Here is a 24,787-nt window from a genome sequence, read left to right as displayed (position 1 = left end):
AACTGCACAGGGCGTACAGAGACGGCCAACGTAGTGGGGTCTGCGGGATCTTTTACCAGTTTTACCGTCTTTTAACGTTTATCAATTGAAAATGAATGTTAAAAGATCATCTGTTTGTTCTGAAGCATAGTGACATCAGTCCAGTATTTGTTGGAATATTTTTACATGAAAATTAAATATTTTTAATATTTCTTTAGATTCAGATACCCAAGTATGGGGGCATAGAAGCCCTTGTGATTGTGGAATGATGCTGAATGTGGGTTCAGGGGTGTCCCGAGAGAATATGTAGAAAACTTTTTTTTTTTTCTCAAATTTAAAAAACATTTGTATATTTTCAAGTGAGAGACTAGTCTAACAACTAGCAATTTTAGTTTTACCTTATCTATTCCAGACATCTAATTCATTTTCACAAAATTAGAACAGAAATCGATTTGTTTATTATTAAATGCTCGTAACATGCTGATTAATAAAGATACATTTAGAAGGGAAAAAACGTTATGGTCTAAAAGGTGCTTTGAAATCACGTTAACTCATGTGGGGCTTCATGTCTACACACATGCAGGGAAAAGAGGCAACGCGTGCAGAGTGGGACAGGGCAGCAAAGATGCATGTTTGGTGCTAGAGAACAATATTTAAGATTACAGTGCAGAAAGATCAGAGCTGTTGTCCACATCACTGTTATTCTGTCGTGTTCTTCACTAGAGACGATGAGAGGGCGCAACTGTTGTCATGAAGTCTTGCAGTGCGGATGGAATTAATCCGATGTCCGACATAACCTAATTGTTAGCAAGGCAGCTAGCATTAGCAAGTTCATCCAATCTGACCCTGTGTTACCACTGGCACGTTGTGAGCGAAGCAAAGAGTGTTTTCAATTAATTCCTATGAAAGCCGAGCGTCATGCTCGCAAGGGGATTGTAGGATTGTCCGCCCCAGTGGAAACGCAGCCTGAGAAAGCCGAACTGCTTGTGTTTTAGCGACACGCAGTAAATATCGAAAATTCCTCAAAAGCTTACCGTCGACATCGTGATTATCTTTAACGTGATAAATATCTATATCATTGTATCCCCCAGCCCTAATTATAAGTAGATTATTTGGGGGAAACTGGCATACTCTGGAATGTTTCAGCACTTATTATGATGGATGGGTCACAGATACGACAGATGGAGCTGCAGTAAAAGTGAAATCTAGTCATGTAAAATATACTCATTAAGTGGTACTAGAAACAGTTCAGAATCACATCAAATGGTGGCACCAGCAAATTTACAGTGGTTCTTATTTTTATGGGATCATGACAAAAGCAATATCAAAAAGGCCAAAGCATTGCAAACATTTTTAAAAGCAAAATATATCTATGGGCAGTCTTTTACTTTGCATGCACAAACGGTCTAATATCAAGGTTTTGCAGGCCTTTCCCTGTTGTAAAATGAGGTTGTCGACATTAATTAGTTTCATTTGAAGATTGCATATGTTAGTTATTGGGTCATTAGGAATGTGTAATATTTCAACTTGGAATTATTATATATTTTTTTTTAACTACATTTGATTAATTGTCTGAATACTCCACAAGTTAGGCACATAGCCTACCGTATTAAACGATCATATTAAAGATCATATTTTTCCACCACAGAAACAAAGCCCTTTTATTATTTCCTCTCTTTTTTCTGATTTAGACAATTTTTTTCTAATGATCTAGATAATGATCTTCCTACTGCTCATGTGTCTCTCATACCAATTAAATGACTACAAATTTAGCATTAATGACAGTTTTCACATTTTTATATGATGAAGCTACAAATGTGTCTGTGGTCTCAGTAATTTTGTATAAAATGTTTTCAATAATTGTTTTTTTACTAAAACCCTAACTATTTTCCCTTAGCATATCAAGTTGTGCTCAGCAAACAATACTTTGATTTTTAATTGTGTTTTAATTTTAATTGTCAAATATTTTCACTCTCGTCTCAACCCTCATTTTTTTCTCCCACACCTATCACGCAAAAGCTTCTTGGAGAACTTGCCACAGTTCTTCAATCTATCTTAATTGCTTCTGTCTCTTCATGTAATCCCAGACTGACTCAAATGATGTCAAGATCTGGGCACTGTGGGGGCCATACCATCTGTTGTAAGGCCCCTTGTTCTTCTTCTATTCAATTATATTTGCAAAGGTAATGTTGAAATCTATAATTTATATTTTCTACTGATACACTAAAAGCAGACTATATAAATTAATCATCTTAAGACAAATGTTTTTGTGAAAAATATAATGTGCCTAAGACTTTGGCACAGTACTATACTATATACACACACACACACACACACACACACACACACACACACACACACACATATATATATATATATATATATATATATATATATATATATATATATATATATATATATATATATATATATATATATATTCATGGATTAAAATAATATTTTGAAAAGTACTGATTCAATATCTTAATTTCATGTGGCAGGGTTAATTTGTTAAAGGAATATTAGTTCACACAAAAATGAAAGTTCATCATTTACTTACCCTCATGCCATCCCAGATGTGTATGACTTCCTTCACAAATGAAGATTTAGAAAAATATCTCATCTCTGTAGGTCCTCACAATGCACGGCCAGAACTTTGAAGCCCCAAAAAAAATGCACAAAAAAAAAAAGGCAGCCCAAAAGCAGTCCATACTAAAATCTTCAGTAGCGATATAATAGGTGTGAGAAACAGATCAATATTTAAGTCCTTTTTTAACTATAAATCTCCACTCCTCCACATTCTTATTCTTTTATATTTGGCGACTCGCATTCTTCATGCATATCTGGGCAGGGAGGGGAATTTATAGTAAAAAAGGACATACATATTGATCTTTTTTTCTGCCACACCTATCACATCGCTTTAGAAGATATGGATTAAACCACTTGAGTCATATGGATTAATTTCATTAGGCTACATGCACTAAATATAGAGCTGTTATGCTGCATTGCATTGCAACACGTGTTCTTCCAAATATTGCCTATCTTATAATACATTTTAAAATTAACTGTGAAATATAACCCATGCAAACTACTGTGAGCTCTATGAATAGACCACATTGAAAACCGTATATGCTGTAAACCTGTTTGAAAAGCGTGGCAAAATTTCTTCCTCTACCATTGGCTTACTGTCCACATCCGGGTACAACACCACAGCCGACCTATGAGGCTGAAGAGACCAGTATGGCGGAGGTAAGCTGGATAGCTGGAAAAAAGTATTCGATTTTAAATCAGTCCTTTTAACAATTCAGTATGATGATGTCGGGTTTTACTGATATGTATGTTTAAAGGAGAGTCTAGTGCGTTTAAGCTGAACAACTTAGCCAGCTTTATGTAAAAATGACTGCCGTAGACGGGTTTATTTGAAGACTGATCTATCAGGATCGGACAGGCCGCTGATTCTCGTCTCCGTTAGCTCGCAGAAAAACAAACAAACACGAAACCATCGCCGGTAAACGATTAATTATTCGATATGAACGCCGTTTTAACGGCGCTTTTCATCATTTTATAAAGCTTTGTCGTGTTTTATTATATTGTACACATGCATATGGCATGTTAGGCTGTAATTGTGCAGCAAAGGTTTGTTTATGGTGCGAGCCGGTGGGATTTTTCAGTCTTTGGAAATGACAGGATCCGTGTAGACATTATGGCAGTTTGGTCAATAAGTGTAGTTTTGTTGTATTGTTCGTTTTGGTTGGTTTTGTTGCCTTAACAAGTAGATTTGTTTTGCTTTTTTAAGTAGATATGTTTATATGATGCAGCTTTATATTTACATTCATGTATTTCATGTGTTGTACAGTCCTTTACTGTCATGCGTTTTGCTATTATTTATATTTGCATGCAGACGGATGCATAATAGGGGATACATGTAATTGCATATTGCAGTATAATATATTTTGCATTATCATTCAGTTATATTTAACGTTTTGCTTGGTTTCTTTTTGTCTCTTTCTTTTCATGTGTCTGCACAGTCTTCCTTCGGGAGTTCGAGCCCCGGTATGTCTCTTTAAAATACATTTTTAGTTTGTTATTTGTGGATGACTGATACGGGATTTCCAATGGCTGGTGTAATAGATATAATGCAATTTAATGAAGTGTAATGAAATTAAGTAACCGTTAATGCAGGGTTTTTTCCTGGCTCAAAATGAGGTAGAGGTGGTACCATCCTGATCATGTGCACACATACACTTGCACCATGCCTTACACTGGCTGAAGCAAACATTTACCAGCAACATATTTTAGGTGTTCTAATAATTAGATGATTGAAGAAGTTGACAAGTATAAACGTATAGCTTATTTAATTAAAAAAGCTAAAAGGTTCAACATTAAATTAATTAAATGCAACATAAGAGCTAATGTGTTCATTTATAGTTAACAAACAGCAAACTTGTTTAACCGCTTAAACCGATAATAAAAGATCTTCTCATGTATGTGGGTGGGTATGGTAGGAAGGGACGATGTGTAGAGACCAATCAGCCACTGTTTTACAGCTTGGCTTGGACTGATCACTTTGATTGACAGGTCTTGATTTACCATGCGCACAACTGAAACAGTGCTGGATCTCATTACTTGTTACTTATTCTATGTAATTATGTTTTTGGTTTATGTGGCAAGTAGTTCTTAGGTTCAGTAAAACCCTTAGATCACTTGTTTGTAGAGTTTTTTTGGACTTTTAATAAAAAAAGCTACCTTGGTTCCAAATGCCATAACTCACTTTGAGATAACAATAAAAATAATTTGCCCAAGATAGAGTTGACGTGATTGTAGTCATCATGTCAAGCATGAATAATTAATAAAGTGAATAAATAAACTGCATCACTTTCTCAACAGTGTTGTAACATAAGAGCCTCCAAACATGTTTGCATTTTTGAGAAAATCAAGATTATAAGTGGTTAGTGGTGGTAAGTCACTGAAATAAGGCTATGAAACGCATAATAGATTTTGTAGACTCCATTTTTAGCTCACAAAATTTACTTTTTTGGGGCACTTTTTGTGTGAGAGTCCGTATCGGATCACACTCTTCTTCTGATGTAAAATCACAGCGTGTCTTCCAAAAACGATGAGCTCAAACGGGAAAGACTTTATCTCTTGTTGGTCTCATATGGATTACACAATCAGAGAATATTTGTTTTCGATTTAAATTGGTTAATTTAAAAGTAGTCAATTCAGGCTTTCTATAGACATATCTTTTGATGTCTGCAAGGCAAATATACACTGAGTTTCAGTTCATTTTCGTTCCACACTCCAGACAGAAGTTCATGCAGACCGAGTCGGCAGAAAGCACGTCCTGTATCTTGCAATTCAAATATTGAATTTTGGGGGCATTTCCGACCCTGCACGATGCTATTTTGAGCCAACTCCTGATTAGCTTGCTTGTTAAGCTTAATGGAGGGCTATTGCCCAAGTTCTGCTTGGTCTGTGGAGATTTTGTTTTATATGTTTAATTGAGAATTGTTGCCAAGGGCCAAATTTAAATAAAATTTTTAATATAAATTAAAAAAAGAGGGTGGGTACTTGAGCACCACTTGAGGTCTATCTGTGCATGTGACTGCCTGCCTGAGTTTCGTCGCCAGTCAGAGGTGGCAAAAAATTAGATGGAGGCTGCCACCTCATAATTCTTTATGCAGGAAAAACTTGTTAAGGGTTTACATTAAAGGTTAAGAGAAATAAGTGACTATTTCTGAAAATAAATACTTAGAATTTGCTGAAAAATTATAGATACACTGGCAGCGAACAGTGTGGAATAATGTACAGTTTTTGCTCTTATGGAAATAAATTGGTACTTTTATTCACCAAAGTGATATTCAACTGATCACAATGTATAATCAGGACATTAATAACGTGAAAAATTACTATTACAATTTGAAAACATTTTTCAGGGTTCTCATCAAAAAAATCCTCCATGTGCAGCAATGACAGCTTTGCATATCCTTGGCATTCTAGCTGTCAGTTTGTAGATCTATATCTCTGGTGACATTTCACCCCATACTTCCTGTAGCACTTGCCATAGATGTGGCTGTCTTGTCGGGCACTTCTCACACACCTTACAGTCAAGCTGATCCCACAAAAGCTCATTGGGGTGAAGATCCATAACACTCAACTATTTCTCAAACTAGAGACTCTGATGTACTATCGTCTTGTTTAGTTGTACATCTGGGCCTTCCACATCTCTTTCTGTCCTTGTTAGAGACAGTTGTCCTTTGTCTTTGAAGACTGTAGCGTACACCTTTGTATGAAATCTTCAGTTTTTTGGCAATTTCAAGCATTGTATAGCCCTCATTCCTCAAAACAATGGTTAACTGACAGGTTCTAGAGAAAGATGTTTCTTTATTGCCATTTTTCACCTAATATTGACCTTAAGACATGCCAGTCCATTGCATACTGTAGCAACTCAAAAACAAATACAAAGACAATGTTAAGCTTCATTTAATGAACCACATAATCTTCAACTGTGTTTGATATAATGTCAAGTGATTTTCTAGTACAAATTAGCAATTTAGCATGATTACTCAAGGATAAGATGTTGGAGTGATGGCTGATGGAAATGGGGCCTGTCTAGATTTGATCAAAATTACTTTTCAAATAGTGTTGGGAGCTGTTTTTTACTTCAGTAATGTTCTGATTATTCTTTGTGATCAGTTGAATGCCACTTGGGTGAATTAAAGTACCAATTATCCATTGCCAAAGCTATTGGAACTGACACAGGGGTTTAATTTTTCATTTTTAAATTAAAAAGCTTTATATGGTTTGCACTTTTTTTTTTAAATGGTCCTGTGATTTTGATTCATATCAGTGTGATATCCTTTAAAATGTTTTGCAAAGAAAATAATGAAAAAATAATACTGACCCCCTTCCTAGTTGGCTCTTTCTCCTCCGAGGATCATGATTTTGATCCAACAGCTGAGATGTTGATTCATGAGTATGATGACGAAAGAACTTTAGAGGAGGAGGAACTTCTGGATAGAGAGAAGAATTTCAGTGCAGAATTGGCTGACTTGGAGAGGGTAACTTGCATTCATAAAAATAAAAAGTACATTATCTTAGTAATTATGTTAAAAGGCTATTTTACCCAAAAATGAAAATTCTCTCATTATTTACTTACCCTCAAGCCATCCCAGAAGTGTATGACTTTCTTTCATCTGCAGAGCACAACCAAATATTTTTAGAAGAATATTTCAGCTCTGAATGGCCATACAATGTACGTGAATGGTGATCAGACCTTTGTAGCTCAAAAATCCACATAAGTGCAACATATAAAAAGTACTCCAAACGACCATGGTGGTTAAATCCACATCTTCTGAAGTGATGTGATAATCGTGGGTTCTTCTGTTTTTGGTGATTCAGTTTTCATGCATATCGCCCCCTTCTGGGCAGGGAGGAGAATTTATTTTAAAAATGTACTTAAATAAATATCCGTTTATTGCACCTATCATATTGTGTCTGAACACATGGATTTAACCACTGGTGCCTTATGGATTACTTTAATGCTCCCTTTATGTGGATTTTGGAGCTTCAAAATGTTGGCACCCATTCACTTGCATTGTATGGACCTACGGAGCTGAAATATTCTTCTAAAAATCATAATTTCTGTTCTGCAGAAGAAAAAAAAGTCATGCACATCTGGGATGCCAGGAGGGTGAGTAAATCATGAGAGAATTTAAAGTTTTGGGTGAACTATCTCTTTCAGAATTTTTTTTTAAATACCACACAAAATACCCCTACTTCCTGACAGATATCATTGAAATAGGTGTCCTGAGAAATCACACCTGTCTCCATGACAATGAAGGTAATTTTTGTAACACATCATCTTTAATATGAAACAGGAGGGGAACATGCCAATCGAGGAGTTGTTGGCTATGTATCGTTACGAGGATTCAGTCAGTACAGGGGCAGGATCGAGCATGGACAGTTCTTCTGTTGACCTTGCAGATGACCTGCCTGACATGACACTCGATAAGGTAACAATTTTGTTTTTGTTACAATGTCAAGGGCATTTTTGTGTTTAAACCACATCAAAAGTTACCATTAGATTTCATGCTTCTATAGTTATATAGGTATTTTCAATGGTCATGCTGATTGTGGAAATAGTGGTGACATGTAGTGCAATGAAATTATAAATCATTGTATTCTCATTCCACTACAGGAGGAGATAGCAAAAGATCTCTTGTCGGGAGATTATGAGGAGGAGACGCAGTCCTCTGCTGATGACCTGACTCCTTCGGTTACATCCCATGAGGCCACAGACTTCTTCCCTAGAACACTCAGATGTGAGAAGAATAAATTTCTTTCATATTAGTTTGTGTTGTTACATTACAGATACTCAATACATTTTAATTTGGATCTTATTGGTCCCGTGATTTATTTGTTATTTGGTCATTTATAGTTTTATATCAGGGCTGTCAATCGATTTTATGAATGAAATGACGATTCATTAATCAAGTTAAACATTGTTAGAAACTTAGAAAACACGTCTTGAACGTGCGTTCAGAGTTGCGCTCCATCCAGCTGTGTTTGAACACAAGAACGTGGTGGTTTAAAATATAAAATCTATCTTAAGATAAACTTAAAACTTTTTAGAAAAATGTAAGCATGCATTAGACCTTTTAAAATTATAGTCATTAATTTAATGCATTGAATTTCTAATTTATCAGCCAACACGACTTATGATGGTGATAAAGAATCTGAAGGGGAGGAGGACGGTGTGAGCAGTGAAGATTCCAGAAAGGTTAGTCCTGTATTACTCCTAACATCTGTCTGAAGAATTTGCTCTCTTACTCATGCTTTTTGACCCTCTCAAAATACTTAATTAACTCCTAAATTATTATTATTATTTTTTTCTTTTTTTTTTATAAATAAAAACACAGGAAATAATGGTGGGGTCTCAGTATCAAGCAGAAATTCCCGTTGGGCTCAGCCACTATAACGATGATGAAAAGGGTGAGTGTTTTGAAAAAATGGCTGTGTGTGACATTCAAATTAAATGAACCTTAAGGAGACCAGTTGTAAAGTGTGTTTGTTTTGTTTAAAGTGTATAAGGATGAAGATCAGTTGCTGTGGAGTCCTGGCGTGCTGTCAGAGTGTAAAGTGAAAGACTATCTCAGAGAAGCACTGTCACAGTCTACAGACGGATGTACTGAAGATTCCGCATCTGAACACGTACGAGATAATGAGCAGGTCTGTCCTCCGTTAACACTTGTATTATACCATGTTTGTGTTGAATGCTTGATTCTGTTTGGTTGATAGACGTTCTAAGGTGTGCAATTATTTTTATAGTTAATGCACGGCTATGAAGTAGTTTGAGGTCTTGACCACATAACAGTTCAATATCACTTTGCCAAATTATTGTATTTATTTAAAAGAAAACTACATGCTACAATGGCAAAATATCCAGTTAAAACAAACACATTGGCTGAGTACATCAGATAAGAATAAAATCTTTTTCTTTTTATCCTATTTAGGATAGGTCTGTATCCTAAATTTATTTATATTTCGGTTGAAAAGCTCCTTTGCCTTCTCACACACACACACACACACACACACACACACACACACACACTGGCACACAAACTCGTAAGGTAGCGACCAGCAAACAGAGCCTTGATCAATACAACAGTTTCTATATTATCCGAAACAACTTTTAATATCTGTGGAAAGCACCCTTGCGCTCCCTCTCCTCCTCTCTTTCGCTCTCACACACGGACACATATGCACATACACACACAGGAAACAAACAGAGCCTTCAGGTTAGTGCACCCCTGCGACTCGGTGGGGATGTGAACAGTTGTTTAGCAATGGAAAAGATATATATATATATAAAAAATGGTGGCACTGAGATACTTAAACATACATCTTGGCAATTTGAAGTGATGTTGCAGATCACAAGAGCCACAGCTAACAGAGGTAATTCCACAAGTGATCTCTTTCAGTTTCTCTCTCTCTCTCGCTCACGTACACACATGCATGCTCACACAAACGCACTACCTTCTTACTCCAGTAAGTGTTTCTGTAAAGCAGCGCAAGTTTACGAACTAGTAACGGAGGCTCAAAGCAAGACGTTGAATACATCGTGGAAGAAAGTAGTTCCACTCACAAGAAAGTTTTAGGTTCGATACCAGAAAATGTCTTGAAATCAGACCTTAAACGATGTCTTAAGGTGTGGTGACCGTGGTATAAGTGGAATAATTGACTACGGCCCCTCGGGCTTGTAGTGACCGCATTACCACCTTTTCAATAATTCAATGGTCCGTTGTCAAACATTCCTCACTTAATAAATGTATTTAATATGAAAATCTCTTGTCCGTGTAAAAGCGTGTGGCGTTGTTACATTACACTGATAACCTTCTTGTCTTTTCTAGGCCTTGTTGGAGCTTTTGAAGTGTAATTATGACACCCACGAGGCACTGACACATTATTGCAATAATGTGAAGACGTCAAAAGGTAGGCTGTTCACTAAAAAGAACCTGAACCAGTTTGAAGTCTGCTGTACATCTGAAGGCATAACTGTTTCCTTCGATTTATGTTGCTTTGATAGAAGATTCACCACCATGGTCAGAGGATGAATGCAGGAACTTTGAACATGCACTGCAGATTTATGAGAAGAATTTCCATCTTATTCAGAAACACAAGGCAAGTGACAATTCATCAGCTGGTCAGAAGTAGAGATGCACCGATTTCGATTTCCGATTGTTTGCAAGTGTGACCTGTCGATACCAATTTTTTCCAATTTTCTTTCTAAGAACTATTATTGACCACATATGCAAACAAAATCTACCTTTCTTCAATGCTAAATTTTATTTTCATAATAAAATAAATTATTAAAAATTACAATTTCCCCCAAACTGCACTAAGTTACAGGATCTTCTCTCACTTAAACAACTCTCAAAATAAAGTGCTCTGTGACTAGAAAGAGGTAGAAATAACAATTAACTGCAAATGAGTTGCTTTATATAACAGATGTCATTTTCCACTATTTTTATAAATGGACCTTTTTCTCTTTATTACTCGTCTAACAAAACAATTCCAAAGATCTGAAAAACTGAAGTGTCCAATACGCTCAACTTACGTTAGATGTCCAAATATCAGTTGTAAAACTGAGCACTGCTTCGGGAACGGCTTGCATACCTGTGAACACTCCCGGTTTTCCCGGGAGTCTACCGTTTTGTTATTTCTCCCAAAAAAACTCCCGTAATTTGTATGGCCCAAACCACGTTATATGAATAATCAAATCAATATATTATTCCAAGGTGGTCCAGTTGCCAGATCTTGAATGAAACGCATCCTACTCAAACAATCAACACATCATACACATTACAAATCATGTATGACCACAACCAGGAAACCTACAACCCATTTGCGCTGTTGATATCTGCGCAGGTAGTAGACGCGGGATGTTAAATCAAGCATCACTGGTAGATGGGAGGAGAAGACTCAGCTGGTGCTCTGGTGAAAAAAAAACATATACATGTACATTTAACAACAGCTGGATGGAAGAATTTAATTTCATATCCCGAAGCCATATCGACAATGCCCACGCCTTTTGCAATGTGTGTCGCACTGATTTTAATATCGGACACGGTGGGAAAAATTACGTTAAATCACAACGGCACAATTTGTATGTATTTAGCCTGCCTCTGCCATCCAGCACCCCACATCCCCTCTCCCGGATTTGTGTACCCAAATGTTGACAGATAACAGGCTGCGTGTGTGACATGACACGAGATTAAACAACTCGGGCAACGTGACGTCGGAAAGTACCTCCTACTCCGCATCGAGGAAATTTATCAGATTTCTGAACCCTTTGTCCTCAACTATGGAGAACAGTTGGTCATCCAGGGCCATGAATTCCATAATTTTCCTCGTAATTGCTTTGGTATTTTCGCTGCTCATTCCAAGGGATGATAGGAGAGGCTGCTGACTTGTGGCTGACTTTAGCTGCTTTCACTTTTTAGCTTCTTTTTTAAAATGGGCATTTTCAGCTGTGTGATGGTGTTATAAATGTCTAATTAGGTTTGTTGATCCGAAAGTTATTGTGGTGGTTCCCCCACGGTTTACTTTGGCCTTACAATTATTAAACATTTCGAACTTTATGTATTTTTCACTCACACAGTGAAGATCTCCCACGCCAATGACATGTTTACATGCGGCTGTGACGTTATTGCCTGCGCCGCTGGCAACAAAACGGACCGGCTTGGAATCGGTAAGACGTGAGGCTGACCGGCCGGTTACCGGTCCGTTCCAAGCATGTGGAAAATCTGCTAATTCCGGTCCCTGACCGGTCGATCGGTGCATTTCTAGTGAAAAGTAGTAATAGTTATGTTTTTTGTAAACTCCTTTTTATTTGATGTTTTTTTATATTCTCTTAAATGCCTATATTCTCAAGGCTTCTCTTTCTTCCTTTTCAGGTTCAAACACGGACTGTTGCAGAATGTGTGGCTTTTTATTATATGTGGAAAAAGTCTGAACGTTTCGACTACTTTGCTCAACAGAACCGATTTGGCAAGAAGAAGTACAGTAGTTACCCGGGTGTGACGTAAGTCAATGCAGTGTTTTAAAGGGATGATTTACAAAAAAAATTACTTCTATCTTCATTTAGTCACCCTCATGTTGTTCCAAATATGTATGACTGAATTCTGTTGAATTAATTTTTGAAGAATATTCTGGATGCTATTTTCCATATAGTGATTTAAGTAATTTGGGACTAGGACTGGGTAAAAATATTGATTTTCAGATGCATCGCGATCTACCTTTTAATGATCCCGATATCGATTTTTAAATCCCAAGATCGATCTTTTACTCTGTGGCAACCCTCTATAATGCAAGTAAAAGTTTGGTTTCCAAAGACGCGATCCACACAATCCAAATGGCATTGTGTAATGTCTCTTTTAAAATCCTTTCTGTTCTTTGCAGTCAGTTGTTGATGGAAAAAATAACAACATTTAATTCTAATTAACATGTCGAATCCAGGGCGTGCTTAGTGGCTCCAGTCAGGTCTCCTAAGCAACCAATTGGCCCGGTTGCTAGGGTGGGTAGAGTCACGTTGGGTTAACCTCCTTGTGGTCGTTATAATGTGGTTCTCGCTGTCGGTGGGGCACGTGGTGATTTGTGCGTGGATGCCATGGAGAATAGTGTGAAGCCTCCACGTGCGCTACGTCTCTGTGGTAACGAGCTCAACAAGCCACGTGATAGGTGCATTGATTGACTGTCTCAAACGTGGAGGCAACTAAGGCTCGGCCTCCGCCACCTGGATTGAGGTGAGTCACTACGCCACCACAAGGACTTGGGCGCATTGGGAATTGGGCATTCGAACTTGGGAGAATTTTTTTTTTAAATAATACTGATCACACATGTATGCGCTAAAGAAATCGTGCACATCCTCTCATTATATGCGCCCACTGGCTGATTCCGGAAGTCTTAAAGAGAGTACTGATAAACACCTGTTCTACATATCAATGTAAATATTTCTTATGAAAGTAAACGGTAAACATGTAAAGAAAAAAAAAATATATATATATATATTTCAAGACATTTATTGATGGAATTGAATTAGATTTTTTTTTTTTCAAAGCCAAAATGTGACAAATATGATTAAAAATAAAACTTTTGATAAAATATATATTTTTAAATAATATTTTTTATTGTATGTACGAAGTTATCTAGAAAGTTAGGTTCCTTTATACAAATTTTTATGCTGTTTTTTTTCTTCTTTTTTTCAAGAAAAATGTACATGTAAATATATCCATATGATTCAACATCGAATCGAGAGCTTGTGAATCTGAATAATATGGGGATATCTGTGTCAATACCCAGCCCTATTGGGGACTGGGGCTGTCAATTCCTCAAATGACTAAAAACAAAAGTCATCCACACAACTTCTACACTACATTCCAATTCTTATGAAGTCATACGATAGCTTTGTGTGAAAAACAGGCTGCATTTTAGGTAACAACTATGTTTTTGTTTCCTCTTTAGAGACTTGATGGACAGGCTGGTGGATGAGGCGGAGGGTTTGGCGGTGGACAGCTCATCCTCTGTGTGTTCAGCTGGAGCAGAGGGAAGGATGGAGGCATCAGCAGAGGAACAGCTCGGACTGCTCAACTCCATTACTGCCAGTGACCTTACCGGTGAGCTCAGCCACCACAACCATCCCATTGTGCTATAAAAAGAAAAAAGTTATTGGTCAGTTGTTACATTTGAGAATTGTATTTCTTTCAAATGATCAGAATCAGTTGCATTTTTTAAAGCTGATAAAATGTAGGCTTAGGCTACATTAATCCGGATACATTTGAAAATGCTGTTTTTGGTTTTCGAAACGATCTCCGTCCACACTGCTGTTTTTAAGCATTTTCCAAAAGTTGCTTGTCCACACTGAAAAGTATGAAAATGCTTAAATCGAATTAAAACATATTACATTGGGCTTGCCCTAATTTCCAATTCAAATTGTATACTCTTTGTATGCCAAGTATAGATATAATGTAGGTTGTAGTGTTTTTTTTTTTTTTCTAAAGGGAAAATAGTATAGATTTATAATATCGACTCTCATCATTGACATAACAATACATTTATAGTGAATCATTTTTCCCTCTGAAATATCATGTATGTAAAGTAATAGTTCACCCAAAAATTAAAATCTGTCCTAATTAGAGAGTGGTGGTGGCGTAGTGGGCTAAAGCACATAACTATTAATCAGAAGGTCACTGGTTCGATCCCCACAGCCACCACTATTGTGTCCATTAGCAAAGCACTTAACTCCAGGTTGCTCCGGGGGGATTGTCCCTGTAATAAGTGCACTGTAAGTCGCTTTGGATAAAAGCGTCTGCCAAATGCATAAATGTAAATGTGTTGTTCCAAACACGTTTAGAGCAACAGGTGGGTCGGTAGAGGACAAAATGTTAATTTTTCTGTGAACTATCCCTTTAATATTATAGGAGAGTGCAGTGCTTTATCTGAGAACCTAAATGTCATGCAGTCATGGTTCTGAGATTAAGCAAAATTATAATTTTTCTGTATTTAAAAATGCGAAAATAATTTTTTTCTTTTAGCCCTTAGTAACAGCGTAGCAACCGTATGCAACGGTCCTGGAGACATGAGCTGTTTAGACTCCTCATACTTCCCTCCTCTGGAGAGTTTACACAGAGGAGCCCTAAACCATGACGAGCATCTGAGCTACATCACAAACGGAGACAACGGCTGCCTCAACATGCTGGATTCCAGCTTCTATCGCACGGACCTGGGCCAGATCAGCATGTACAGCACCAAAGACTGTGAACGGCCATCCAAGAGGCTCAAGATGGGCCTTTCAGAGTCCTTCATTAATGACGTATCTGTTTCTAACCTGGCTGTGGACTTCGAGGGCAGACCTACACATCACTTCACAGGTGCCACAATGGCAGTGTCGGTCACAGACTTCAGCAGCATAGGGAGCAGTGAAGCGAACGGTTTCATCAGCTCGCATTCGCGACATCACCAACACAACGCACTTCAGTCAGATTGATTCCTTACTCAGACCCACATTCTCCCATTTACTGACTATTAGTTGTTTTTTTAATTATATATATATATATATATATATATACACACACACACACACACACACACACACACACACATATATATATATAAGTATACTTTTTGGTCGTTCTTTTTTTTTGTTTGTAATATGACATCAGTGATGTCTTTATTGTACAGAGCTAAGAAATCTTGATTTCTCAAGAGTTTAAATAGCCATTTATTTTTCTGGTTCTGCAGATATTTAAAATCCTTTTTGTCTATGGTGATATACAGTTAAACCTAAATGCTGGAGCAGAGAGGCGTGGTCTCTTACTGTACTCATCCCAACGCCTGCATCTTTCAGTTTTAAAGTCGCTGCTGCCAAAACTGGGGGTGGGGGGGTCATGTATGTGAGTTCATTTCTAAATTGATACTTTTTTTTTTTGGTGTTTACACAACCCAAGCTAGACTTAAGCCTTGGAAATTGTAGCATTATGTATATCAGGAAAATGGCTTTTGTAATATAAATAGTGACTTCTTTAGAACAAAGATTAGATGTTAAAACAAAGAGCACTTCTAGTCACTAAGATGTTTTCATGTATTCCACTAATGTTGATGCTTGTTGCCCTTATAACGCATGCATGCCCACGTATTTTAAGATTCCTTGAGTTCCATGTTTTGTATGAAAGAAAGATTGCTTTTGCATCTCGTTGATTGGTGTAGCAGTTCGAGTTAAAAAAAAAAACTATTGTGCAAGCTTTAATAATATATCTGATTTATTGTGGTAATCCACACATTTAAAAAGATAATTTGTTTTGGGGTGTCATCCTTTTGATGATCAGAGAGAAGAAACAAGAACAAATGTTTTAAACTCAAGTATTACTTAAGTATCAAGTATTTTTACTGAAAAATCTTGAAACCACACATTGTCTGTAGATTCACGATTTTGTCCCTGATTTGGCTTTCTAATAGGAGGTTTTATGGGACAGATGTGCACTATGGGACAGTCACCTGCACTTGACAGTATTAGCATAGATTAATGTTTAAACTGTACATATATTAAGCTGTGAGAAATGCACAGAGCATTTAGAATTCCCATAGAGGATGTACATCTGTTTAAATGATTCACATTATCTTCACAGGCGCCAATCAATAACTATCAACAGCTTTAGTGCAGATTGAACCAGTGTTATTTTTTTTTCAGCTATGCATTATGTATATTTGGTTGCTACCAGGGGTATGTGGAAAACCTGAATGTTTATTGATAATTGAGCTAATTTTTGATCACACTTTTACCTCTCTTTTATGTTAAGCTCACGGTCTTCAATTCTGCCAAGTTCGTTACCATTTTTGTAATTTGTGTGCACTAAGCTAATTGGACTTTTGTTCATTCGAGACAATACAAGCTAATTAATGTACCGTGCCAAAAATCAATTGTCTTGGCGCACTGCATCAGAACCGATACTTACTCTGAGCTTGAGTCCCGTTTGCTTTTTGCATGCAAAAAGAAAATAACCTTTCATTTCTATTGTATATTAATTGCGCTGATCATGATTAGGCTAAATAAGTGCACAAATGATGAAAGTGTTATTTATGGCAATAATATGTAGATATGTACAGATTGTTCTACTCTTCGAAGTCTCATAATATTCATTACTTTATTCCGCTTTTTGTTTGCTGCAGTAAGAGACAACGAATACATGCATGATAGTGGTGATCGTTTGAGAAAAATACCACATATCATTTTGTGAGAGATTTATATAGAAATGGAAATTATAATTATAGATCATTTTATTCTTAAGCATCCGTATATGGACACAGTTTATTTCTTTGCTCATTAGAAGAGTATGTTTCCAGTTGTTCACCGTGATTTTTACACCCTTGATATTTAACAGCTGCTATCAGTAATGTGAAGAGTTTATTGAATGCACTGCAGTTGCAATTATAAGTTGAGTTGAAAGAGTCTCATACATCTGCATAGTTCATGCATAGAAAAGTACTCATTAATAGCATGTTTGGAGATGTGATTATAGACACTGATTGAAATGGATCAGTGGATTGTTCATTGACAAGTTAGAAAGCACTACAAAGAATCGGTCAATAAGAGAACTTTATCATGCACAACATACAACACAACTAATGTAGTACTTGGTGCTCATATGAAAAGTTTTTTTCTTTTTTTTATTTTTGTACTTTGTGTCTGTGCTCTGTATAGATATTAGTACTTTTATAAATGATACAGCAAACTGCACAGTTGTGTCTTTGAGTAGATTTGCTGAGGTACTGTGGAAGTGATTTTATCCCGAAATGTTTTGCATATTGTATGTTTAATTTTAAACTTTAAGACCAGAATGTACAAGTTGTTTTGACTACAGAATTAACACATCTTTGAAAAATATCAAGAAAAGTTTTATGTATCCTCAGTGGCTTTGGGTGTGTGTTCTATTTCATTTAGAAATTTAAATGAATTATTAAGCAGGGGGTGGGGGTGAGAACAATGGGAAAATTTGTGAACAAAGCCAACAAATCCTATAAATGTATATCCATATATAAAGACAATCATAACATTTAATAATGGAATTATTCAAACAGATATCTGTTGTTTATAAAATATGTAAATATAATTGCATTGCTTTTTGTTTTGCATTATTTTGTATTTTTGTTGTACTTTTATTGGTGTAAAATTTCCAGAAATAAAAGCTCTGGAAACAGATGTGGTATTTTGGAATAACTGAAAACATCAATGCATCCAACTCGACTATTATGTTTGAATATGGTTAAAGTAAAAATGACGATGAAGACTAAGACTGGTGGCTATTCATAAAAGAAAACTAAAAACAAAAGCTTTCAAAACATTTGTCAATATTTTAATATGTCAGATCAACAGTAGTGATCCATTTTGTTCAGCATAGACCTTGTATAATATGCAGTTACTCAGTTCAATGCTTTGCTCTGAAGCCAGAACATGTAATGTGAAAGAGGAAATTCACCATCAGCTTTGTTCATGATGGTTAGAGATGGTGGCAAATAAGAGAGTACAGAGCAACTGGACTTGAGAATAGGAAAGATGTTCTTTGAAAACTACAAAAAAGGCAAGCAGCTGTATACTTTTAATGTGAAAATTAACATCCTTGCTGTTAATATAGAGCATCTGAATATGTACAACAACCAATCAGATGCTGTACAGTTGTTAAATAATAATCTCTATGTACAATTTAACTATAATTTCTTTGTACTTTATTGTGTTGTGACATTTTGTGAATTCCTTTTGTAGAGAGAAAATATCAGGCAACAAAAAAAAATTTCCACAAATAATGACTTCAGTCCACTGTCACTCAGGTCCACCACGCTGCAAGAGAGAGAAGTTATTGTCAGGTGGTTTGTCTGTATATTCTAAACATGACAACAATGTATAAATTTGTCTATATTTTTCTAACCTCCATATTCAAGTTAGTATAATAGATGTAATATTGAAAAGAAACCATTTGTGCAATATCCATTTAACAATTAAAAAATAAATAAATAAATAAAATAAAAAAGTTATGCAAAAAACTGATTCTGGCATTTCAAACAAATTAATAACAACCTGGATGTAGTCCATTTCTTCTAACGCAAGGGTTCTTCTGCGGTATCTCTGAGGGAGATCTCGAACTACAGCAATGCTGTCTGGGGTGCCAGGGAGTTGGGTGACAGGTCCTGGTGGTCTGGGTGGAGGTAAAATTGATGTTGCAGGTGGAGGTGCAGATGGGGAGATCTGTGGGATACTGGCAGCAATCACTTTCAGTGCCTCTTGTACTGGAAAAACAATTTCAGACTGTAGTGTTATCAAGGAACTGGTGCTGTGTGACCTTTTAAAGGGATTGTTCACCCAAATATGAAAATTCTGTCATCATTTACTTTTACATAAATTCCCTCATGTTGCTCCAAACCCATATCACTTAAATGGAATTTTCATTTTTGGGTGAAATAGCCCAGTGATTCCCAATCACATACCCCAGGAGGAACGCAAGCAGGTTTCATGGGGTATGCGAAAAGATTTGTGTTTTGCTTTGTTGAACCTAACAAAATAACATGTATGGCACAAAATAATACAATTAGAGATCGGTAAAAATATTCTTCATTTAAACAATCCCGATATCGATATTTAGCTTTATGCAAAATTTGGCACCAAGATCTTTTTATTGCGTGTGGAGAGTAAAAGTATGCTTAGCCTCATCCAGTGTAATGTGTCCGAAGACGGGATCCACACTATCCATTTGTCATTTAATAACGTCTCGTTTAATGCCCTTTCTGTTAATACAGTTTGTTGATCAAAAACAAAAAAAGAGGAACATTATTCTAATCAAACAGCAGAATGCACTAAAGAAAGTGTGTGTTCTCTCTCGTTATTATGCACTCACTGGCAGAACTGAACTGCAGTCAGTAGTCTTAAAGAGATAATACAGTTTTAGCACTTGTTCTACATATCAATGTAGAATCAATATTGTAAATAATACAAATTGTGCATGTAAACAAGCATTTAATAAAACTAGTAATGCATTCATTTCTGCAAGTTCTGCATAGTTTTGTTTTTTTACACGTAAAACAAATTGAACGCAATTAATGCCGTATCCGTTTTGTTTCTGAAACTTTGCTAAAGTTTTTCCCAACTAAAATTCTCTACTATAATATAAACTATAAATTTCCAGGAGGTAAAGCCAGAATAAACCACACATATTAGCACAGAAACTGATTTTGTGGAGCAGTGCACACATTTTCATTGCGAGCGACAGAAATGCTCACTCATTTTCATCTGAACCAGTTTCACCCCAGTGAGACCCAGCGTGTGCATGATAGAGACTGAAAAGAACCTGACTGTCCAGCGAGCTGCAGCCATGTATACTTGTAGAGAGAGACTGAACGGCAGCCAGAGAAAATAATAGTTTTAATAATGGAGATTCTAAACTTCAGCAAATTAAACGTCAGCATTCAATATGTTTAATATCTGTACATATAGTGTCTAATAATGCATTGAAAAAGTACACTTAAGTTTCTCTTACCAATAAAATTTTATATGAATTGAATCTGCCCATTTGCTCCTATATCATTAAAAAAAAAAAAAAAAAGTCCACTGTAAAACACCACATTTTGTCCAACTTTTAATAAAAGCATGCCCACTGATTTTTTTGGCATGTGCAGCATGCGTGCGTGCGTGTGTGTATATATATATATATATATATATATGTATATATATATATATATCATCATTAATAATAATCAATATTAATTATATGTTAAATAATATAGTCTTTGGTCCACATATTTTATATCAGTAAAGGGGTACATCTGCCTTACTGATGTTGCTGTGGGGGTTCTTTCTGCAAAAATATTTGGGAAACTCTGAACTAACCCATTACCAACTGCCCCAAATAATACTCACCAATTGTTGATCTTAATCAATTAAAGTGTGAGAAAATCAAGAAATAGTGCATAATGTCACTCAGATACTGAATATAGCTGAAAATGTTACATTGACTGAACTTGGACAAACATACAAAAAGCTAATAAAATAAGGCACTATAAGGGCCTCAATACTGACCATTTGGCCTGGGGATGCCGTTTCGTTCTGGGAATTTAATTAAAGGTGCATGAGGTCGCACAACCTGCAAAATAAATGAATATGATCAGAACAAATATAAAGTGTACAAGTGCATTTCACAAGTTGTGGATATTTACAATTAAATAAAACAAATATTTTTCATTTTGAATATATAATGCTTTAAGTGCTGTCGAGATTACAATAAGGTTTAAAGACAAATGAAGAGATATAAACAGACAGAGAGGTGGTTTGTCCACAAGGGCATCTGTCAAACCAGTGAAATCAATGCATTTGGTGAAGGACAACCACCCATGCGCAAAATTCCCAAATCCTAAGCGAAGAAGTGATCAACATTTCAACAATGCATTTAAATAGACGAGATGTCACAGCAACACGTTCAGTGTTCATGCTGGAGCGATTATTTACCTGCACGACCCGACTGGCAGCTGCCATCTTGCCACTCACTTTGCTTCCCATGACGACATTCGAGAACAGCTTCCAGATCAAAACACAGACACGCCCACAAATTAACACTTCACCACCAGATGGCGCTGATGATACTGCTATAAATTAGAGGACAAAACGCTTTCCTCAACTGCCTTTAAGACATGGCATTGGCAATCAGACATAATAAGACTAATATAAAGACCAATGTTATTTATCCAGTGGTAAATACAATCGTTATGTTCAGAAATGCAATGCTATTCTGGAGCTAAAAGATACTAAATGAACATGAAACTGGCTGACAATCCAAGCACATATACAAGAGAGTTCGTCGAATCCATAAGCTCTGAAATCATACATGAACAATACATTTGTGCAGCGTAACTGACCCCTCAAACGGATTCACTTCGCCCTGGCTCATCATGCTAACATCATCTGCTGCATAGTTTTGCCTTTAAAATAAGGCTTCATTTAAATATATCTAATGACACTTCATTCTGAGCACAATAGATATAAATTCTTACCAATAATACGCAATGTATCAGTTTAATACAACCTCATTTTCTCATGTTGACCTCGAATCTGTTATTAGCCAGGCCAATCCTTTATTTCTGCTCATGCCTATCTTCGGCTTGATATAGGTGGGCGGGGTTTCGTAAATCTTGCGTCACGTGACATAACTACTTCCTGGCGGCAGTTTCACACTGGACTGCATTTATTGTGGTCGGGCGGTTTCGAGTTTTGCAACAACTACGTACAGAAACATTTGTTAAAAAAATCTAAGCAATTGAAAGAACCAGAGGCGGCGGTAAGAGGAATAAGTTGTCCATAGAAATAGCTAATATATATATATGTAACTCACTCTCTATATATATCACACATCACTTAGTTCTGGTCCTCGAATATATATATATATGTCAAAAACAATGACATGACCCCTTTAAGATAACGCTACAGAACACAATGTAAAATAATGTAAAAAGGAGTAAAACAGTACAGCTTGTTATTCTGACAAAATCACTCGTTTGAATGGAATTTGTTTTGTGTTTTTGCTGCACAGACGCAAAAAGATGAGTTCCAATATTCATGATGAACCCTCTTCAGATGTGGACCCTGTTGCAATGAGTAACAGCCAGCCTGATCCATCATTAGCTTCTGATGGAGTGACACCCACACGTTTATTAAAGTGAATTACCTTTCTTTTATATACTTTATTTGTATGGTTTGCATTTTTCTTCTTGCACTAATACTTGGAGCAAATAAAGAATGTTGTGTAACTGTTCATTCTGTATCTTTTCTTCCCTCAAGAATGAAAGAAATAATGGAAAACCAGTGCTTTGAGATGAATGTTAAAGTCAGTATGGGTGAGCTCCTATTTATCTGTGATCAAACAGCACACAGTGCAAATATTAACCACTTATAATAAATGTGATGCTAAATGTAGTATTTTATACTTAGGAAAACACAAAGAGTTATGTGAAGCTGATGCAGATCTGTAAGTTTGTTATTTCAAATTTATGAATATATCTGTACATGTACCGGTATATGCTATATGTTTGAGAGAACCTGATGTTTTTTGTACAATCTATAGATCCAAATATGAAAGTGAAATAGAGCAGGCAAGGCTCTCACACTTCAACAAAACCCTGGTGTTGAACAGGTAATGATTCAGTGGTCTCAAACTTTTTTTGCACATCTCAACCCTTTCCTCGTTTAAAATGATTGCTTTTGTTCTAGAATGCAAATTTGGAATACTATCACAGAGAAGATCATTCAGAATGATTCAGATGCTGAGTAAGTGAATTCTTATGTGCGTGCCTTAATCTAATGTCTCTAGCCTTTGGTCCTAAAAGTAATCTCATCGGTCATCATATGCAGGCCATTGAAGGCACTGACCAGCCAGAACACAGAGCTTTGTGAAAAGACCATGGGAATTTTAAAGGTAGAATTCCCTACTCTGACATAGAAATGAGACTATTGTAAACCATTGACTTAATTTAACAATTGAATGACCATAATGCAAATAGAAATTAACATTTTAAAAATGTATGCCTTTTCCATTGATGTCTTTCTCCAGGAAACACGAGCTCTTCAGGACCAGATCACAGATCTCCAAAAGGAAAGACTAGGTACTATTTTAATTTGACTTTCTGAATTGCAAACTATTTATATGGTCTATTTTTTTCTCTCCTCAGCTCTAGTGGGGTCTAATATTGCACTGGGTTCAGTGTATCTCTAGAATCCCCATATCTCAACATAAAACAATGCTGTGACAAGATGAAACACATCTGCTCTAATCGTTTTTCAAAAGAGGAAAAAAGTACACTCAGATTTTCAGTACCATTAGAGTGACTGGTAATAACTACAGGGTATCTGATTCTTTCCTAGATTTAAAAGGACAGATAAAGAAGAAAATGCAAGAGATAAATGAGTTGAAACAGATGATGGGAAATCATGGAGAGGTTCAGCAAAGGGCTAAGGAAAGAGCTGAAGCAGTCCTACAGAAATATCAGAAGGTCACAGCCATTTTACAAAATGTTCTCCGGGTATGTGCCTTCTCATAGTATCATTTGAAAATTTTATTTTCATCATCTAATTTTATCTGCCCATCTAGCAAAAGTTTTTTTTTTTTTTTTTTAAGAAACCCCATGTACTTGAAAACCTGTCAAACACATTTTGCCTTGTTTCAGGGAATCATACTTGCCAGTAAAGTGAACTGGAGAGATGACCCTAAATTAAGAGACATTACAATGGGACTGGAGCACATACCCAACTGAAGAGGACCCATTCAAACACTGTTCTCCCACCACTGTAAATACGGTTTATAAAATGCATAGTTACTTTTTAACAAAATTCCATTGTTACCGGAAAACAACCTCAATGTGCATGGAAGCAGCAAAACAGGTTTTCTGTAAATGTATGCAAAATTGTAATGATTCATTTTAGTGACCGATATGGGAAGAATCTTTCAACATGCTTGCTGTATATTTAAGCTTTTTACACCAGCTCATTTAAGTCTAATATAATGTTTAAAGAATCATCCAGAAAGTATGGACAATGGTAGTAGACTGAATGAACTAAATTTGCAAATGAATTAGCTTTTAAAAAATAAAGTTCATACTAACTAATGGACTGACAGTTTAGAGTGCCATTTCTCATGTGTATCTAATACCTTTTTCACCCTAAAGTAACATCAATTAGATAACGTGCTGATTGGACAGGCTTTAATTTACAAAGCATTTT

General features: G+C 36.2%; 3 protein-coding genes across 5 annotated transcripts; 2 read left to right on the top strand and 1 right to left on the bottom strand.

The window, feature by feature from the left end:
* Positions 1-3,209: 3,209 nt before the first annotated feature.
* LOC127631209 (mesoderm induction early response protein 3-like) lies at positions 3,210-18,196 on the top strand. The gene is made up of 13 exons (XM_052109253.1): positions 3,210-3,228; positions 4,008-4,032; positions 6,895-7,040; positions 7,860-7,994; positions 8,180-8,303; positions 8,688-8,761; positions 8,901-8,973; positions 9,065-9,210; positions 10,392-10,473; positions 10,568-10,662; positions 12,438-12,565; positions 14,005-14,156; positions 15,075-18,196. The coding sequence occupies exons 1-13, from the start codon at positions 3,220-3,222 to the stop codon at positions 15,524-15,526; spliced, it is 1,641 nt and encodes a 546-aa protein (XP_051965213.1). The 5' UTR covers positions 3,210-3,219; the 3' UTR covers positions 15,527-18,196.
* A 222-nt stretch (positions 18,197-18,418) lies between these two features.
* On the bottom strand, positions 18,419-22,208 carry LOC127631210 (alpha-ketoglutarate dehydrogenase component 4-like). Of its 3 annotated transcripts, none has more exons than XM_052109256.1 (5): positions 22,069-22,193; positions 21,527-21,595; positions 21,101-21,164; positions 19,109-19,317; positions 18,419-18,871 (listed from the first exon to the last, which is right to left on the bottom strand). In XM_052109256.1, the coding sequence occupies exons 2-5, from the start codon at positions 21,575-21,577 to the stop codon at positions 18,854-18,856; spliced, it is 342 nt and encodes a 113-aa protein (XP_051965216.1). In that variant the 5' UTR covers positions 21,578-21,595; positions 22,069-22,193; the 3' UTR covers positions 18,419-18,853. The 3 variants fall into 3 exon arrangements, with proteins under 3 accessions (XP_051965216.1, XP_051965215.1, XP_051965214.1); XM_052109255.1 differs by having other exon boundaries at positions 18,422-18,871; positions 21,527-21,660; positions 22,069-22,178; XM_052109254.1 differs by having other exon boundaries at positions 18,424-18,871; positions 21,527-21,663; positions 22,069-22,208.
* Positions 22,209-22,255: 47 nt separating this feature from the next.
* Positions 22,256-24,594, top strand: LOC127631307 (centromere protein H-like). The gene is made up of 10 exons (XM_052109393.1): positions 22,256-22,352; positions 22,605-22,730; positions 22,853-22,908; positions 23,003-23,039; positions 23,136-23,204; positions 23,282-23,338; positions 23,423-23,486; positions 23,622-23,673; positions 23,933-24,090; positions 24,235-24,594. Exons 2-10 carry the CDS (start codon positions 22,615-22,617, stop codon positions 24,319-24,321), a joined length of 696 nt encoding a protein of 231 aa, XP_051965353.1. The 5' UTR covers positions 22,256-22,352; positions 22,605-22,614; the 3' UTR covers positions 24,322-24,594.
* Positions 24,595-24,787: the final 193 nt, after the last annotated feature.

Source organism: Xyrauchen texanus, chromosome 37, assembly GCF_025860055.1.
Source record: "Xyrauchen texanus isolate HMW12.3.18 chromosome 37, RBS_HiC_50CHRs, whole genome shotgun sequence".
Classification (NCBI taxonomy): domain Eukaryota; kingdom Metazoa; phylum Chordata; class Actinopteri; order Cypriniformes; family Catostomidae; genus Xyrauchen; species Xyrauchen texanus.
The sequence above is the reverse complement of the archived record's forward strand: the minus strand, read 5'-3'. Positions and strand labels throughout refer to the sequence as shown.

Excerpts from the sequence above, each read along its gene's own strand:
- LOC127631209 (XM_052109253.1), top strand. Across the intron at positions 4,033-6,894 it reads CTTCGGGAGTTCGAGCCCCG|TTGGCTCTTTCTCCTCCGAG; the intron begins GTATGTCTCTTT and ends CCCCCTTCCTAG. Across the intron at positions 10,663-12,437 it reads ATCTTATTCAGAAACACAAG|GTTCAAACACGGACTGTTGC; the intron begins GCAAGTGACAAT and ends CTTCCTTTTCAG.
- LOC127631210 (XM_052109254.1), bottom strand. The coding sequence starts at position 21,577 with ATGGGAAGCAAAGTGAGTGGCAAGATGGCAGCTGCCAGTCGGGTCGTG. Across the intron at positions 21,165-21,526 it reads CTGCCAGTCGGGTCGTGCAG|GTTGTGCGACCTCATGCACC; the intron begins GTAAATAATCGC and ends TTTATTTTGCAG. Across the intron at positions 19,318-21,100 it reads CGGCATCCCCAGGCCAAATG|TACAAGAGGCACTGAAAGTG; the intron begins GTCAGTATTGAG and ends TTGTTTTTCCAG.
- LOC127631307 (XM_052109393.1), top strand. The coding sequence starts at position 22,615 with ATGAGTTCCAATATTCATGATGAACCCTCTTCAGATGTGGACCCTGTT. Across the intron at positions 23,205-23,281 it reads AAAACCCTGGTGTTGAACAG|AATGCAAATTTGGAATACTA; the intron begins GTAATGATTCAG and ends CTTTTGTTCTAG. Across the intron at positions 23,487-23,621 it reads AGACCATGGGAATTTTAAAG|GAAACACGAGCTCTTCAGGA; the intron begins GTAGAATTCCCT and ends GTCTTTCTCCAG.